The sequence below is a fragment of the Nomascus leucogenys genome, chromosome 5, assembly GCF_006542625.1.
Source record: "Nomascus leucogenys isolate Asia chromosome 5, Asia_NLE_v1, whole genome shotgun sequence".
In the NCBI taxonomy this organism is placed as follows: domain Eukaryota; kingdom Metazoa; phylum Chordata; class Mammalia; order Primates; family Hylobatidae; genus Nomascus; species Nomascus leucogenys.
The window spans coordinates 54,161,918-54,176,912 of NC_044385.1; the positions used below are offsets into that span (position 1 = coordinate 54,161,918).

At 46.4% G+C, this 14,995-nt stretch overlaps 1 protein-coding gene across 1 annotated transcript in view; it reads right to left on the reverse strand.

Moving 5' to 3' along the window:
• The window catches only part of RASSF5 (Ras association domain family member 5), an 81,364-nt gene that overhangs the window by 39,138 nt on the left and 27,231 nt on the right, over positions 1-14,995 (reverse strand). Inside the window, exon 2 of the mRNA XM_012506769.2 lies at positions 12,079-12,200. Within this exon, the coding sequence (XP_012362223.2) occupies positions 12,079-12,200 (122 nt within the window). The remainder of the gene's footprint in view (positions 1-12,078; positions 12,201-14,995) is intronic.

The following is a 14,995-nucleotide window of genomic DNA, read 5'->3' on the forward strand; positions in this document are numbered from 1 at the left end:
AAACGATAGGATCCCTGCCCTCAAGGCATTTACCCAATGCGTAAGGCTGGGTATTAAATGAACTAATACAAATCAGGATTAGAACAGTGCCTGGGGGAGTTCTGCTTCTGGCAAAGATGACAGAATAGGATTCAGATATATCCTCCTGATTAAAACAACCAAAAAAATTGATACAACTAATGAAACAGTGGTTTTTAAAATACTGGCTATAAGGTAACCAGGAATAGCAATCCCTGAGACACAGGAAACAAATGAGTTGATCCCTAGATTTACTCCCAGTTTACTCCCAGACGTGGTGCAGAGCAGGTACTAAGGTGGAGCCTGGAAAATCCCCTGAAGCTGAGGAGATGCTGCTCAGAGTCTAGGGAGAAAAAGGCAGCCCAAATTCACAGGACAGAGTAACTGAATGGAGACAGCTGCACAGAGAGAGAACTGCAGAAAGGCCCCTATAGTATTCACCTGTGTGCTTACTGATCAGTGTGTGCATGGGAAGAAATGACCCAAGGCTAGAGAAAGAACCACCCAAAAGGAGTACAGGTAACAGTGTCTGCCCTCATACAGGGCAGGAATAGTGCCTGTTCCTACAAGCCATACCAGAAAACCTCATGATTTATTAGGCACTGGGTAGAGTACGCAGAGAGTCTTACCTTAGCGGTGGGAAATAATTAGCCCTAGACTGAGGACTGTTCCAATCCTGACAAATCTTAAAGAGGATCTTAAAATCTTAAAAAGGATCGAACCGCTTCTAAGTAATTTAACTGGGTCCTAGAACAAAACTCAGGAATATTTCCACAGGGCTGGGTGCAGTGGCTAATGCTTGTAATCCCAGGACTTTGGGAGCCTAAGGTGGGAGGATCACTTGAGGCCAGGAGTTCGAGACCAGCCTGGGCAACTTAGTGAGACTCTGTCTCGACTACTAACCACGACTGACACAGATATTAGCATTGTTCAAAGACACTAATTCTGGTGTCTCAGGCAGCCCATTTCTTCTAGGGTAGAAGGGGATAGGTTGTGAGGAGCCCAGAGAAATGTCTGAATAAGTATATGCTATTTATTCAAAAAGTTAAGTAGGAGAAATGGAAAATATAAAAAAAATCCACATCAAACTACTAGAGTTGGAATTTACAATGCCTTTGATGGGAAATATACTAGATGGGAATTAATGGCAGATTAGACTTTGCAGAAGAAAAGATTAGCAAACTTGAAGACACAGCAATAGCAATGATTCAAAATGAAGCACAGGCCAGGCACGATGGCTCACATCTGTAATCCCAGCACTTTGAGAGGCCGAGGTGGGTGGATCACCTGAGGTCAGGAGTTCGAGACCAGCCTGGCCAACATGGTGAAACCCCGTCTCTACTAAAAATACAAAAATTAGCTGGGAGTGTTGGCAGGCACCTGTAATCCCAGCTACTTGGGGGGCCAAGGCAGGAGAATCGCTTGGACCCAGGAGACAGAGGTTGCAGTGAGCCGAGAACGCACCATTGCACTCCAAAACAAAACAAAACAAAATGAACCACAGAAAGAAAAGAGAATTTTTTAAATGAACAGAGAAGTAAGCTGTGGAACAAATTCAAGCAGTCTAATATACATGTAAGTGGTATCCTCAGAGTAGGGGGGTATAAAAATATTTGAAGAAATAATGCCCCCAATTTTTCCAATTTTCATGAAAACTATAAATCCACAGATCCAACAAACTCAATGAACACCCAGTACAAGAAACATAAAGACAAGTACAAAAGGCACATTGTAATCAATTGCTCAAAAACAGTGTGATACAGTTTGGATATCTGTCCCCTCCAAATCGCATGTTGAAATCTGACCCCTCATGTTAGAGGTGGGGCCTGGTGGGAGGTGTTTAGGTCGAGGGGGCAGATCCCTTATGAATGTCTTGGTGCCCTCCCCACGGTAATGAGCATCTCGCATTGTTCCTTCATGTGAGAGCTGGTTGTTCAAAGGAGCTTGGCACCTCCTCCTCTCTCTCTGGCTCCCTCTCTCACCATGTGACGTGCCTGCTCTCCCTTCACCTTCCGCCATGAGTAAAGGCTTCCTGAGGTCCTGATCAGAAGCCAAACAGATGTTGGTGCCATGCTTGTACAGTCTGCAGAACCGTGGGTCAAATAAACTCTGTTCTTTATACATTGCCCAGTCTCAGGTATACCTTCATAGTAACACAAAACAGACTAATACATAGCGATAAAAATAAAAAAGAATATGTTATATACAGAGGAGCAGAGATAAAGATACCAGTAAATTTATTGTTAGAAATAACGCAAGTCAGGAGGTAGTGCAGCAACATCTTTAAAATAATGAAAGAAAAAAAGTGCCAACCTAGCAATTTCTATCCTGTAAAAATCTCTCAAAAAGGAAGGTGAAATTAGAACTTTTTCAGACATGGAAAGTTGAAAAAACTCATCATCAGCACACCCACAAATACAAGAAATGTTAAAGAAAGTCCTTCAGACAGAAAGAAAATGATACCAGATGGAAACCTGGATCTACCAGAAGAAAAAAAAAGTACCAGAAATGGTAACCAAGTGAATAAACAATTTCTTGTCATTTAAATCTCTTTAAATTATAATTGGCCATTTAAATAAAATAGTAACAATACTGTAAGGGGCTTATAGCAGCGGTCCCCAGCCCTTTTGGCACTAGGGACTGGTTTTGTGGAAGACAATTTTTCCATGGACCAGGGTGGGGCTGGTGGTTTGGGGATGACTCAGGTGCATTACATTTATGGTGCACTTTATTTGTATTATTATTACATTGCAATATATAATGAAATAATTATACAACTCACCATCATGTAGAATCAGTGGGAGGCCTGAGCTTGTTTTCCTGCAACTAGATGGTCCCATCTGGGGGTGATGGGAGACAGTGACAGATCATCAGCCATTAGATTCTCATAAGGAGCGCGCAACCTAGATCCCTCACATGCGCAATTCACAGTAGGATTCAGGCTTCTCCAAGAAGCTAATGCTGCCGCTGATCTGAAAGGAGGCAGAGCTCAGGCTATAAAGTAAGCCATGGGGAGTGGCTGTAAATACAGATGAAGCTTGGCTTGCTCTCCAACTGTTCACCTCCTGCTGTGCAATCTGGTTCCTAAAAGGCCACGTGTGTGACCCTGGGGTCTGGGACCCCTGGCTTGTAGTATATGTGAAAATAAAATACAGGACAAGAATGGTACAAAGGTCTGTAGATGAGAAATGGAAGGATACTACTATTTTTGTTTTTTTCTTTTCTTTTTTTAAAAATTTTTTTAATATAAAATAGAGACAGGGTCTCACTATGTTGCCCAGGCTGGTCTCGAACTCCTGGGCTCAAATGATCCTCCTACCTCGGCCTCCCAAATTGCTAGGATTACAGGTGTGAGCCACTGTGCCTGGCCAGGGTTTTATACTATACATGAAGGGGCATAGTATCATTTGACAGGTAGACTGTGATAAGCTAAAGATGTCAGATGGTTCCCTCCTTACAGTGGTCCTACTTATGATTTTTCAACTTTAAGATGGTGCTAAAGAGATGCACATTTGATAGAAACCATAATTCAGTTCAGCGTCCAATAAATTACACGAGGTATTCAAAACGTTGTAAGAAAATAGGTTTGGTGTTAGATGATTTTGCCCAATTGTAGGCTAATGTAAGTGTTCTGATCACATTTAAGATAGGCCAGGGTAAGCCATGATGTTTGGTAGGTTAGGTGTATTAAATGCATTTCTACTTAAGATATTTTCAACTTTCAGTGTGTTTATTGGGATGTAATCCCATAAATTAAGGATCATTTATATACTGTAAACGCTAAGACAACCACTAAAATGACAAAACAAAGGGTTAAAGCTTGTAGGCAACAAATGGGAGAAAATGCAATCATAAAGTATATTCAATTAATCCAAAAGAAGGCAAGAAAAAAAAGAAAAAGCGAACCAAGAACAGATAGAATACTCATAGAAAACCAATAGCCAGCTGGGTGTGGTAGCTCATGCCCATAATCCCATCACTTTTGGAGGCTGAGGCGGGAGGACCACTTGAGCCCCTGATCACTTGAGACCAGGCTGGGCAACATGGCAAAACCCCATCTCAACAAAAAATACAAAACAGTCAGCCAGGCATGGTGGCGCATGTGTAGTCCCAGTTCCTTGAGAGGCTGAGGTGGAGGATCACCTGAGCCTGGGGAGGTTGAAGCTGCAGTGAGCCATGATTGTGTCACTGCACTCCATCCTAGGCGACCAAATGAGATCCTGTCTCAAAAAAAAAAAAAATAGAAAAAGAAAGAAAAGAAAAAAGTAGTAAGAAGATAGACTTAAAATCTAGCTATATCGTGAGCCAAGATCATGCCACTGTACTCCAGCCTGGGCAACACAGCAAGACTGTATCCAAAAAAAAAAAAAAATCTAGCTGTATCAATAATCACAGTAAATGCAAATGATCTAAATACTCAAAGGGTAGAGATGAGCAGATTGGTTTAAAAAAAAAAAAAACAAGATCCAACTATTTGCTGCCAAGATCATTACTTTAAAGATCATTTAAAGAAATGATCTTTAAATATAAAGAGACACATAGCCTAAAAATGAAAGGGTGGATTAGGGCATGCCATGCTAATGGTAATTAAAAGAAAGCTGCAGTAACTATGTTAATATCGGACAAGGTAGGTTTCATAGTAGAGAATGTTAACAGGGATAAAGAAGGTCAGTTCATAATGATACACAAGTCAGTTAACTAAGAAGACATAATAATGCTAAAAATATCCCATGTGGTGGCTTATGCCTGTGATCCTAGCACTTTAGGAGGCCAAGGTAGGAGGATCACTTGAGGCCAGGGGTTCAAGACCAGCCTGGGCAACAGAGCAAGACCCCATCTCTACAAAAAATTCAAAAAATATTCAGCCATGGTGGCACACACCTGTAGTACCAGCTACTTGGGAGGCTGAGGCTGGAGGATCACTTGAGCCCAGGAGTTCAAGGTTATAATGAGCACCACTACACTCCAGCCTGGGTGAAAGAGTGAGACCCTGTCTGTTAAAAAAAAAAAAAAAAATACAAGAAATTCCTAAAAGTTTATGCACCTAATAATGGAGCTTCAAAATATAGGCATATTAACGTAAAGAGAAATAGACAAATCCACAATTATAGTTGGAGATTTCAACACTTCTTTCAATAATAAATGAAATGAGTAGACAGAACACAGGTATGCCTCAACAAATGTCAGCTACTGTTGTTATCAGTCACAGTTTAATTAACATGTGTTGAAGCTTTCAGAAGAGACCCAAGACCCTGCACCTCCTGAGAGGTGTGCAGGTAGGTCTATCAAGTGTGTTAGGGAGCCCGGGGCCTCAGGCAAGGACACATCCCCCCACCCCCAGCACCTGCCCTTTTAGGCGCATTTCTTCTTGCTCTCTGGCTCCCCCATGTGGTCATCCTGGGTTCAACACGTGGCTGTTGGGCTGAGGGACAAGGCAGGACTGGCCACAGGAGCCTTTTTTTTCTCAAGGGTCTGGAAAGGTAGAGACCGGGTTAATGCAGACAGTGGCACGTCTGCAGGAGGGAGCAAAGGACTGGGAGCCAGGAAACACAGAACTCCAAGCCAGTGGAGTCACTACTCTGCTGCAGGGGCTGAGGGGTGACTGCAGCAGGGGCCCTGCTAAGGCTTGACAGTGTTTGGGGTAGGGGGTGTAGGCAGAAAGGCAGCAGGGACCTGCAGGGCTGAAATGCTGGCTGGCCGGGCTGATCTATCCTGGAGGCCTGGAAGCCATCTGCCCCTTTGGTGAGTGGGGACAGGGACTCATCCACAGGGTGGAACAGTGACTTGGGACCTCAACGATAGTCATAAACCTTATAGCAAAAAATGTCCACCCAAACCACAAAGCCAGAGAGTCCTGGTTTTATATCCAGGGCAATAACCCTACTTTCTGGTGTTTTGGAGAGTTGGCAGAGCCAGACCATAAAGGTTGTGTGTGCTAAGCCAGTTTTAGACTCATTTTGAGGGCAATGGGAAGCCACTGAGGGTTTTCATCACAGGAGTAACAAAGTTAAAAAATCTACTAAGACTCTTAGAGGTACCAGAGATGGCCCAGGACTGTCACCTAGAATACTCATGCTTTTGTCCACTCATGCTTTCACACACCTCTTCTCGCTGGAACCTCCTCAGGGTCCCATTTCTCAGAGGAGAAACCTGAGACTCAAAGAAACTAAGAGGCTTGTCCTGGCTCATACGTAAGTATTTTGTCTACACAATCTGGATTAGAACCTAGCTATTCAGTCACCCAGGCCAAGGGTCTGTGTTTTAAGAAAACATTTACTGCCTTTTAAAAATATGACATTAGGGCCAGGTGCGGTGGCTCACACCTGTAATCCCAGCACTATGGGAGGCCGAGGCAGGTGGATCACGAGGTCAGGAGATCGATACCAGCCTGGCCAACATGGTGAAACCCTGTTTCTACTTAAAATACAAAAATTAGCCTGGCATGCTGGTGTGTGCCTGTAATCCCAGCTACTCAGCAGGCTGAGGCAGGAGAATTGCTTGAACCCGGGAGACGGAGGTTGCAGTGAGCAGAGATTGCACCACTGTACTCCAGCCTAGCAACAGAGCAGGACTCCATATAAAAAAAAATAAAAAATGACATTAGGAACATATGAAAAGCATTTGGCTATTCAAACAACACAGAAACAAAGGGCAAAAGGTGAGAGCCTCACTCTACCCCTTTCAACATCCACCCCCTCCCAGGGTGAAATCTCTTTCAGTAGTTAGCTGAGCACTACCAGGCCCTCGTTCTGCATTTACACACACACACACACACACACACACACACACACACGTATATATACATGCAAAATACAAATGGCCTGGTCCTGTGTGTACTGTGGAGGGATCTGCGTTCATGTTGCACAATTCTGAATCAGTATATACAGATCCAAGTCTCCTTTGGAAGAGCACCTTGGTATTGGTAAAGAACAGCTGGCAATTCCTTCTCAGCATCCCAGGAGCTCTCTCCACTGCTCACACTGCCCCTTAGGCACTCCCTGGACCCAGTGGCCTGGTAGTCCAGGCATCAGATGGCCAAAGAGAGTGGCCTCTATAGGGCAGCATCTCCCACAAATGACACCTGAAAGGACTTTAGAACAGTGCCTGGATTTTTTTTTTTTTTTAGTCAAGATCTCACTCTGCCGCCCAGATGGGAGTATAGTGGCATGATCATAGCTCACTGTAGCCTCCTTCTCCCTAGTTCAAGCTGTCCTCCTACCTCAGCCTCCCAAGTAGGTAGCACTACAGGTTCACACCACCACAGCTGGCCAATGTTTTTAATTTTTAGTAGAGACAAGGCCTTGCTATGTTGCCCAAGCTGGTCTCAAACTCCTGGGCTCAAGCAATCCTCCTGCCTTGGCCTCACAAAGTGCTGACATTAAAGGTGTGAGCCACTGTGCCTGGCTAGTGCCTGGCTTAATAAGTATTTGTGGAGTAAATCTGAGGCAGTCCTTAGACACATATTAAAAGAAATTATAAGTATTCATTTAATGTGTGCTGAGAAAAAATTCCTAAGTACATCAAACCAGTGATTCAAGGGTATTTTAAAATTTCCTTTAACATGAGTTTATTTAAATTTAATAAAATAAGTCTATTTAAAGAGAAACGTTAAGTAAATAGTAGATAGGTGGAACATGAGCAGGGCCTGAGTCCTGAGTGGGGAAAGTGCCTGAGTGTGGTCTGGGAACGGCCATGGGAGGGGCTGGCCTTTGCAGCTGAGGGCCTGGGAGCCTGGTTTCCGAGGTTGCTGCCCAGGGACTGTCTTAGTCCATTTTGTGTTGCTATATAGGAATACCTGAGGCTGGGTAATTTATAAAGAAAAAAGTTTTATTTGGCTAGGGGTTCTTCAGGCTGTACAAGCATTACACCAGCATCTGCTTGGCTTCTGGGGAGGCCTCAGGAAGCTTTTACTCATGGTAGAAGGGGAAGGGGGAGCAGGCGTGTCACATTCGAGAGAGACAGCAAGAGAGAGATGCTAGGGTTGTCTTAAACAACCAGCTCTTGTGTGAACAAATAGAGTGAGAGCTCATTCATTATTGCAAGGACAGCACCAAGCCATTCATGAGAGATCCACCCCCATGACCCAAACACCTCCCACCAGTCCCACCTCCAACATTGGAGGCCACATTTCAACATGAGATTTGGAGGGGCCACACATCCAAACCATACCAGGGACTCTGGAGGGTCAAGGGGAAGGGGTAGGACTCTGGGCCTGCTGGTGTAAGATTTGAGCACTGGCTGCAAGGGATTGGAGTGGAAGGGGTAGTGCTCATGATGCTCTCTTGCAATCTGTGCATTCCATGTACCAAGAAAAGTGGCACCCAAGGCCAAAGGGACAGAGCTTCCGGGGTTGCCCTGGGCTGCAACGGGTGATAATGAGAATCCAGTGGTGGGCAAGGACAAACACTTCTTCTCTTGGGGCCAGCTTCTCCATAGGCAGCGAAAGGACTGAACCAAGCCATTAGAGGCCTCACTTCATCGTGAGGGCACCAGGAGCCACAGAGGGCTTTTTTCCTCCCAGGGGTGACATGATAAGAGCACCTTTAAGACCACCAGAAGTATAAATTCTTTGGGATGTAATCCTAAATAAAAGAACTGCAGCTGTTTGGGTAACTGATTGTGGTCTTTAGCCAATAGCGATGATGTTCCTTAGCAAATGAGGCTTAAACTGAAAAAGGGGTCTAGGGTAGACTTGAAGGAGATTTGCTTGGTCATGCATGGGTGCCCAAGGAAAAGTCAGACATCAGAGACCTCAGAGATCTTTAAGGAGAGACTCTGAAACCCTCGTTTCTGTGGTTGACAAAAGCACGGGCAGCTCCCAGTGGTCTTTCTCTGTTTCTGATGCCTGTTTCCGATGGCCTTTTGAGTTTGCCTTTGGAGATTCTGAGCTCATCCCTGCCAGCTTCCACACCTGTCCCTCCTTCCTCCCCAGCTGCCTCCCTGTGGCATGGCAGAGACAAGACAGTTAGAATCTTGGGATTGTTGCTTTTAAAATGTTGAGGCCAAATACTTAGCTACAGGGTGATCTCAATCATGTTTTGAAAAATGTATGAATGTTCAGGAAGAACATATAAAAATGTTAATAAAGAATGGTTCTCTCTGGATGGAGGAAAATAAATGATTTTCTTTTCCTTAAAGAGCAGAGAGGGCTGGGTGTGGTGGCTCACACCTGTAATCCCAGCACTTTGAGAGGCCAAGGCGGGTGGATCATTTGAGGTCAGGAGTTTGAGACCAGCCTGGCCAACATGGTGAAACCCCATCTCTACTGAAAATACAAAAATTAGCTGGGCATGGTGGAGCACACTTGTAATCTCAGCTACTCAGAAGGCTGAGTGAGGCAGAATTGCTTGAACCCAGGAGGTGGAGGTTGCAGTGAGCTGAGATCATGCCACTGCACTCCAGCCTAGGCAACAGAGTGAGACTCTGTTTCAGGAAAAAAAAAAAAAAAAAGATCAGAGAGGAGAAATGCCACCGAGATGAGACCCCCTAAGCCATATATACCCGGAGTAGCTGAGCTCAGATCTGAGCCTCTGCTCCCTTAAATCCCCCAAGAAAACAGCACTAGCACATGAAGTTAGCTCAGCCCAGGTGATGATGTCAAGGTGAAAGAAAGCTCCATCTTGAGATGTGACAGAAAATCAAGCCAAGGCGGAAATGAGCACAAACAGGCTTTTTAGAAGAGGCAAGTGGGCCTGGAGCAGGGCCCAGGTTTTATTGATAGAGGGCTGGGTCCTGCCCCAGTTCTGCTGAAGCATGCAGTCAGGCCTGTCCAAGGCAAATACAGCAGCAGCCTGATCCGGCCAGCCCAGGAGCAAACCCCATGCCAGGCTGTTTGCCCACTGGGGGCTGTTCAGCTCCCACGCGGGGTTCTTGGCTCCTTCCTCTGCAATGTTTCAGTGGTGTTTCTGCTCTAGACAAGCCCTGATTTCACTTGCCAGAGGGTTCCAAGGTTGACCCCTCTCTCCAACAGAGGAAAGGGGGTCACTCTGTTTCCAAAAACTCAGACTTGAAAGCATCTCTTCACTGCTGACATTTAGAGGATGAGACAATGAATCCAGCCAACTCCAGGTCTTCCCTGGGCCTTTTTGCCTGCCACACTTGGGAGCTGGCTAGCCCACTCTAGGGCAGGGTTTCTCAGTCTTGGCCCAATTGACATTTGAGGTCAGATAATTCTTTGTTGTGGGAGGCTGTTCTATGCAATACAGGCCGGCTAGCAGCATTCCTGGCCTCTTCTAGAAGTCAGTAGCATCCCCTAAGTTGTGACAACCAAAAATGTCTCCAGACAAATGTCCTAGGGGGTTAGTAAAGTTGCCGCCTTTTGAGACCTGCTGCTCTAGAGGAAGGAATAGAAACAGACCCAAAGAGGAGACCCAGGAAATAATGGGGGCAGCTGGGCTCCAGGGTGGGGTATGGGCAGGGCTGAGGAGATCAGAAAGAAGAGACACTTGGAAGCTCCCAAAGAGAAAAGCAAATTGAGACCAGAAAAGGTTGTTTCAATAAGATTTTTAGGAAATGTTGCTATATGGTGTACTATGTAACCTCCTCCCTCTATCTTCTGAGGAAAACCTTCAGGAAACATCTGCATTGCCCATCAGCGCTTTTGGGGGCTAGATGTGCCTCCCCTCCTTTCCCTGTGCCCCATCCTGGATGGACAGGTTCCTGCTAAGGGCAAGGCCCTTCCAAGAGGCCTGGTTACATTCAGGCTACACCAGAAATAGCTACTATTCCAGCGTCTGTGGAGAGATGTGCAGAGTTTTAAAATATGCATTTTAGAACCAATCCAGCATCACCCTTATAAAAACATATATCATTCTTGCTTTCTAATAATTCTTTTTCCAGGGAGAGAGAAAGGCATGAGGGAACAGCTGGGGGGCTGGTAACACCCATGGTGAATTAGGCATTTGAACATTGTTGATTGTATTCCAGAAAAAGCATGTGATGGCTACTCTGGAGGGCGGGGGCTGCTCGTGAGTCCCCCATCCAGCACCTGGGTCCCCCAATATAGTTTCTCAGAGCACCTTGAGATTTCCCATCAGAGACACAGGATATATTTGTTTAAAGTCTCTCTCCCTTACCCTACTGTAAGCACTGGATGTGTAGAAACCATGTCTGTTATTTTCATCATTAAGTCCTCAGCATTCCTGGGCCTGGCACATGGTGAACACTCGAAACTTATTTGTTAAATGAATTAAAGGACGATATTCTTACTTCCCTGACTCGCAACCTTCAACTCACACATTAAGGCTTAAATCAAACATCACCTCCTCTGGGAAGCCTTCCCTGATTTCTTCAAGCAGAAACAATTGCACTATATATCCAAATACTTGGTTCATACTTTTATTGCAACATGCATCACAGTGTATGCTATTTGTTGGCATTCTGCCTCTCCTGCCAGAATGTAAGCTATCTGAGGACAAGAATTGTGATGTATCATTTATTACCCCAACTCTCACCCATGCTTGGTACACAGTAGATACTCAATAAATGCTTGTTCAATGCAGGAAGCAATAAACACATTCCTCTGTCTCCATTCTAAATCCTAGAAATCAAAGTTCGGATACATCGCAGTTCAAGTGTCTTTACAAAACCCAGAACCAAAAGCTGCTTTGGACATCAATTTTCTGGTTCTTTAACACAGGGAGAGAACATTTGCCCAGCCCCTCTGAAGGTTGGGCTGGCCTGGCTGGACAATGTGCTTGAGATGCCTCAGCCCCAGCATCCCCACTGTCCCAGGGCTATGAGGCCTTTAGGGACCGTCAGAAGGCTTCTCCGGAAGCCACCTCATTGCTCACCCATACCCACATCTCTGGCTCAGAGCCCTAAGCCACAATAGGCTCTGTACTTGGGGAGAACTACAGGGGACTTCTGAGTATCTTCAGAGTTCTCTGTGTCACATTCCCTCATCCCCTTGGAACAGGGTGTCTGTGAACTCCATCCAGTGCATGTGGAATCTGAGGCCTCATGCCATCTCCTGCTCATCAGAGCTCCTGGGAGAGAAAGTGGAGCCCGGAGCACCTGCAGAGGCTGTTCCCAGCTTGGTACGCGAGCTTTGCTACCTACCTGGCTGAAGGTCAGGGTGAGGGTGCTTTCTGGAGAGGGTCTGTCCCGGGATAAACCCTCCTGCTGACTGCAGTCCAACTGGATCAGGCTGCGGCATTCTGGGTGACAGGTGAATTTACAGTCTGAAGGTAAAGAACAAAAGGGAGATTAGAGGACAGGCAGGATTCCTCCCTACTTTCACCCAGAGAAATAATCTGGGAGATTGCATTAGTTCCCAGTGGGAAGAGCAGTGCAGGAGAGAAGTGGTGGGGCGGGAGACAGCCTGAGAATGCCGCCCTGCTCACGGAGCCCCCAGGAAGGATGCAAGTTAAGTGCGCTACACGTTTGCAAACTGCTTTCACCTGCATTACTTTGTGTGACTCTGCAAACATTATTATTTCCATTTTACAGATAGAAAATCGGGGCCTAGAGACTGAGTGACTTTCTCGAGGTCAGATCTTCTGCCTCCCAGACTGGTGCTCTTTCTACCACTTTACATTAATCACCAGCGGCCATAAATCCCTGGGGAAGGACTTGACTTTTCTGGGCCTTATGTTGCCAATCTGTAAAATACAGGTTAAGCATCCCCAAGCTGAAAATCAGATCTCCAAGATGCTCCAAAATCTGAAACTCTTCGAGCATCGACATGACACTCTAAGGAAGTGCTCACTGGAGCAATTCGGATTTTTGATTTTCAAATTTGGGATGCTTGACTGGTATACGTATTCTCAAATCCGAAAAAAGTCCAAAATCAGAAACACTTCCGGTCTCAAGCATTTCAGATAAAGGATACTCAGCCTGTATGGGTCATAGCTGCCCTGCCTGCTTCTAGTTATAAAGGAGCACATATCTTGAAGAATTAAAAGTGCTTCCAGAGACAAAGGCATTATCATCAGCAGGAGTGCTGTTACCTCTCTCTGACCTGCCCAGGCTAGAATGTGGGAATGCTACTCTGAATGCAGCTGAAATAGCCCACAGACCACATCCCAGATCCAGGGATTCAGCCGGGGAAGCACATTCCATCGACAAGGTTCACTTCCATGGAACCAGAGACTTAGTGAGCAGAGTTGAAAAGAGCCTTGGGGACTACCTTAGAGATGGGGAAACTGAGGCCAGAGAGAAAAAGTGAGGTGCCCAATGACACACAGCTCATTGGTGGCAGCACCAAGGCTGCTAGTGTTTTCTAGCTTTCTCAAGGGCTCTCTTTGGAGCCTCCTGGCAGAAGGGAGGTGAAGTCAAAGGCAGCAGGAGACTCAGCAAGGCGAGGGAAGGGCAGGGGAGCGGGGGTTGGGGGTAGTGAAGAAGAGGTGGCAGCAGAAGAAAGTAACACAAGTCCATCCGCAGGCAAAATGCTCGGATCTGAGGTGTGGTCCCCACAGATAGCTGCCGGGTCAGCTGGAGTCACCTGTTCCAGAGGTGCCTCAGCTCGGCCAGAAGGCCCAGCCTTCTAGGTGCTGGAATCTCATAAATTTTCCTTCTGGACTGTGAAAGCAGGTCATGAGGATGGGCTAGGGTGGGCGGGTGTGGCAGGAGTCGTGACAGCCTGGACTTGATTGCATACCTGGGGATTAGGGGGCCACTTTTGGTTGATAAGGGCTCAGGCACCTTGAAATGCTTTTCCTTCCTTCTAACAAGCTCCAAAAATTCAGTACATTTGGTGTCGATTTTTAAAAGCCACCACAGCACACTCTATCTTGGCAGAGGGATGATGGCTCCTTTTCTCCCCACTTTTGGGGAGCTTTGGAATGACACCCCCCTCTCTCCAGCTGCCCCTTCCCTTACTCCCGCAAAGATAAGCACCTGCGCCATGTTTCTTGCATGGGTTTTGCCACTAGTGTCTGCAGGGGAGCACCCTGACAAATGTGGGGACACACAGAGATCCCAGAACCACACGACCTTCCTACCCATGGCCTGACCACCTTTCTGCAACAGCGTCTGGAAGCTTCATTGCTCATCTCCCTCGTGCTCGAAAGTGAAGCCCACCAATATCCTCTCCTTCAGATCCCACGCTTCTCTAGGCCTCCCTCCTCCTCCTCTCACTTGGAGACAGAAATGAATGAAGTCAATTCCCTGGGGCATGCACCCATCCACCTGCAGGCACCCACATGCATTTCTGGGTCCTCCGTGGGAGACCTCTTGCTCAGCACAAAAACAGCCTCCCCTTTAGTAAGGTGAAAGGTACAAAGGGAAGCGCAGGCCAAACTTCTGCCTGTAATGCCCAGAAATACCAGGGCTTTGATAAGGGAGCACTGAGGCCAGAACCCACAATGGGCAGCATTGTTCCTGGCGCAGGCCCTGGGACACACCTGTGTGGCTCTGGTAGAGCTCTGAGCGATGAAGAATGCTCTGAGGATGCCAAGAAATGGCAACAAGGAAAAGGAGGAAGGATTGAAAGCTCGCCCAACTCCACGGTGATGAGAGCTGCCATAACTCACAAATGGGAAGGCACCTGGGAGAGGTGGAAGTTCTCTCTCCTCCTCTTTTAGCTCCTTGTCCTATTGGCACAGGCAGTCTATGTCCATCTGTGCATCTGAATCTCTCAATTTCCATCTCTCTCTCTCTCTCTCTCTCTCACACACACACACACACACACACACACACACACACCCTGAAAACATCACCATGCTGAGCTGGGCAACACTAAGTAGCAGAAGACTCTGAGAAGTGTTCTGGGATTTTATAAGAAGCATGTCTGAGCACCAAAGACTTTGTTCCATCGGACCATGTAATCACAGGCTGCAGCAAAACCTCTGAAGCACATCTTCATACTTCCTGGTCCTGGAAATGCCAAGCCCAGGGCTTTTAGGCCAGCAGAGATGAAGTCAGAGCCCCCATGCCTTTCTCCAAACCCAAAAGCAACAGCCTGCAGGCCTGACGTGTTCAGGGACTGGGGAGACCCATAAGATTCCAAAGACAGAGCCACGTTCCACTAGACCCA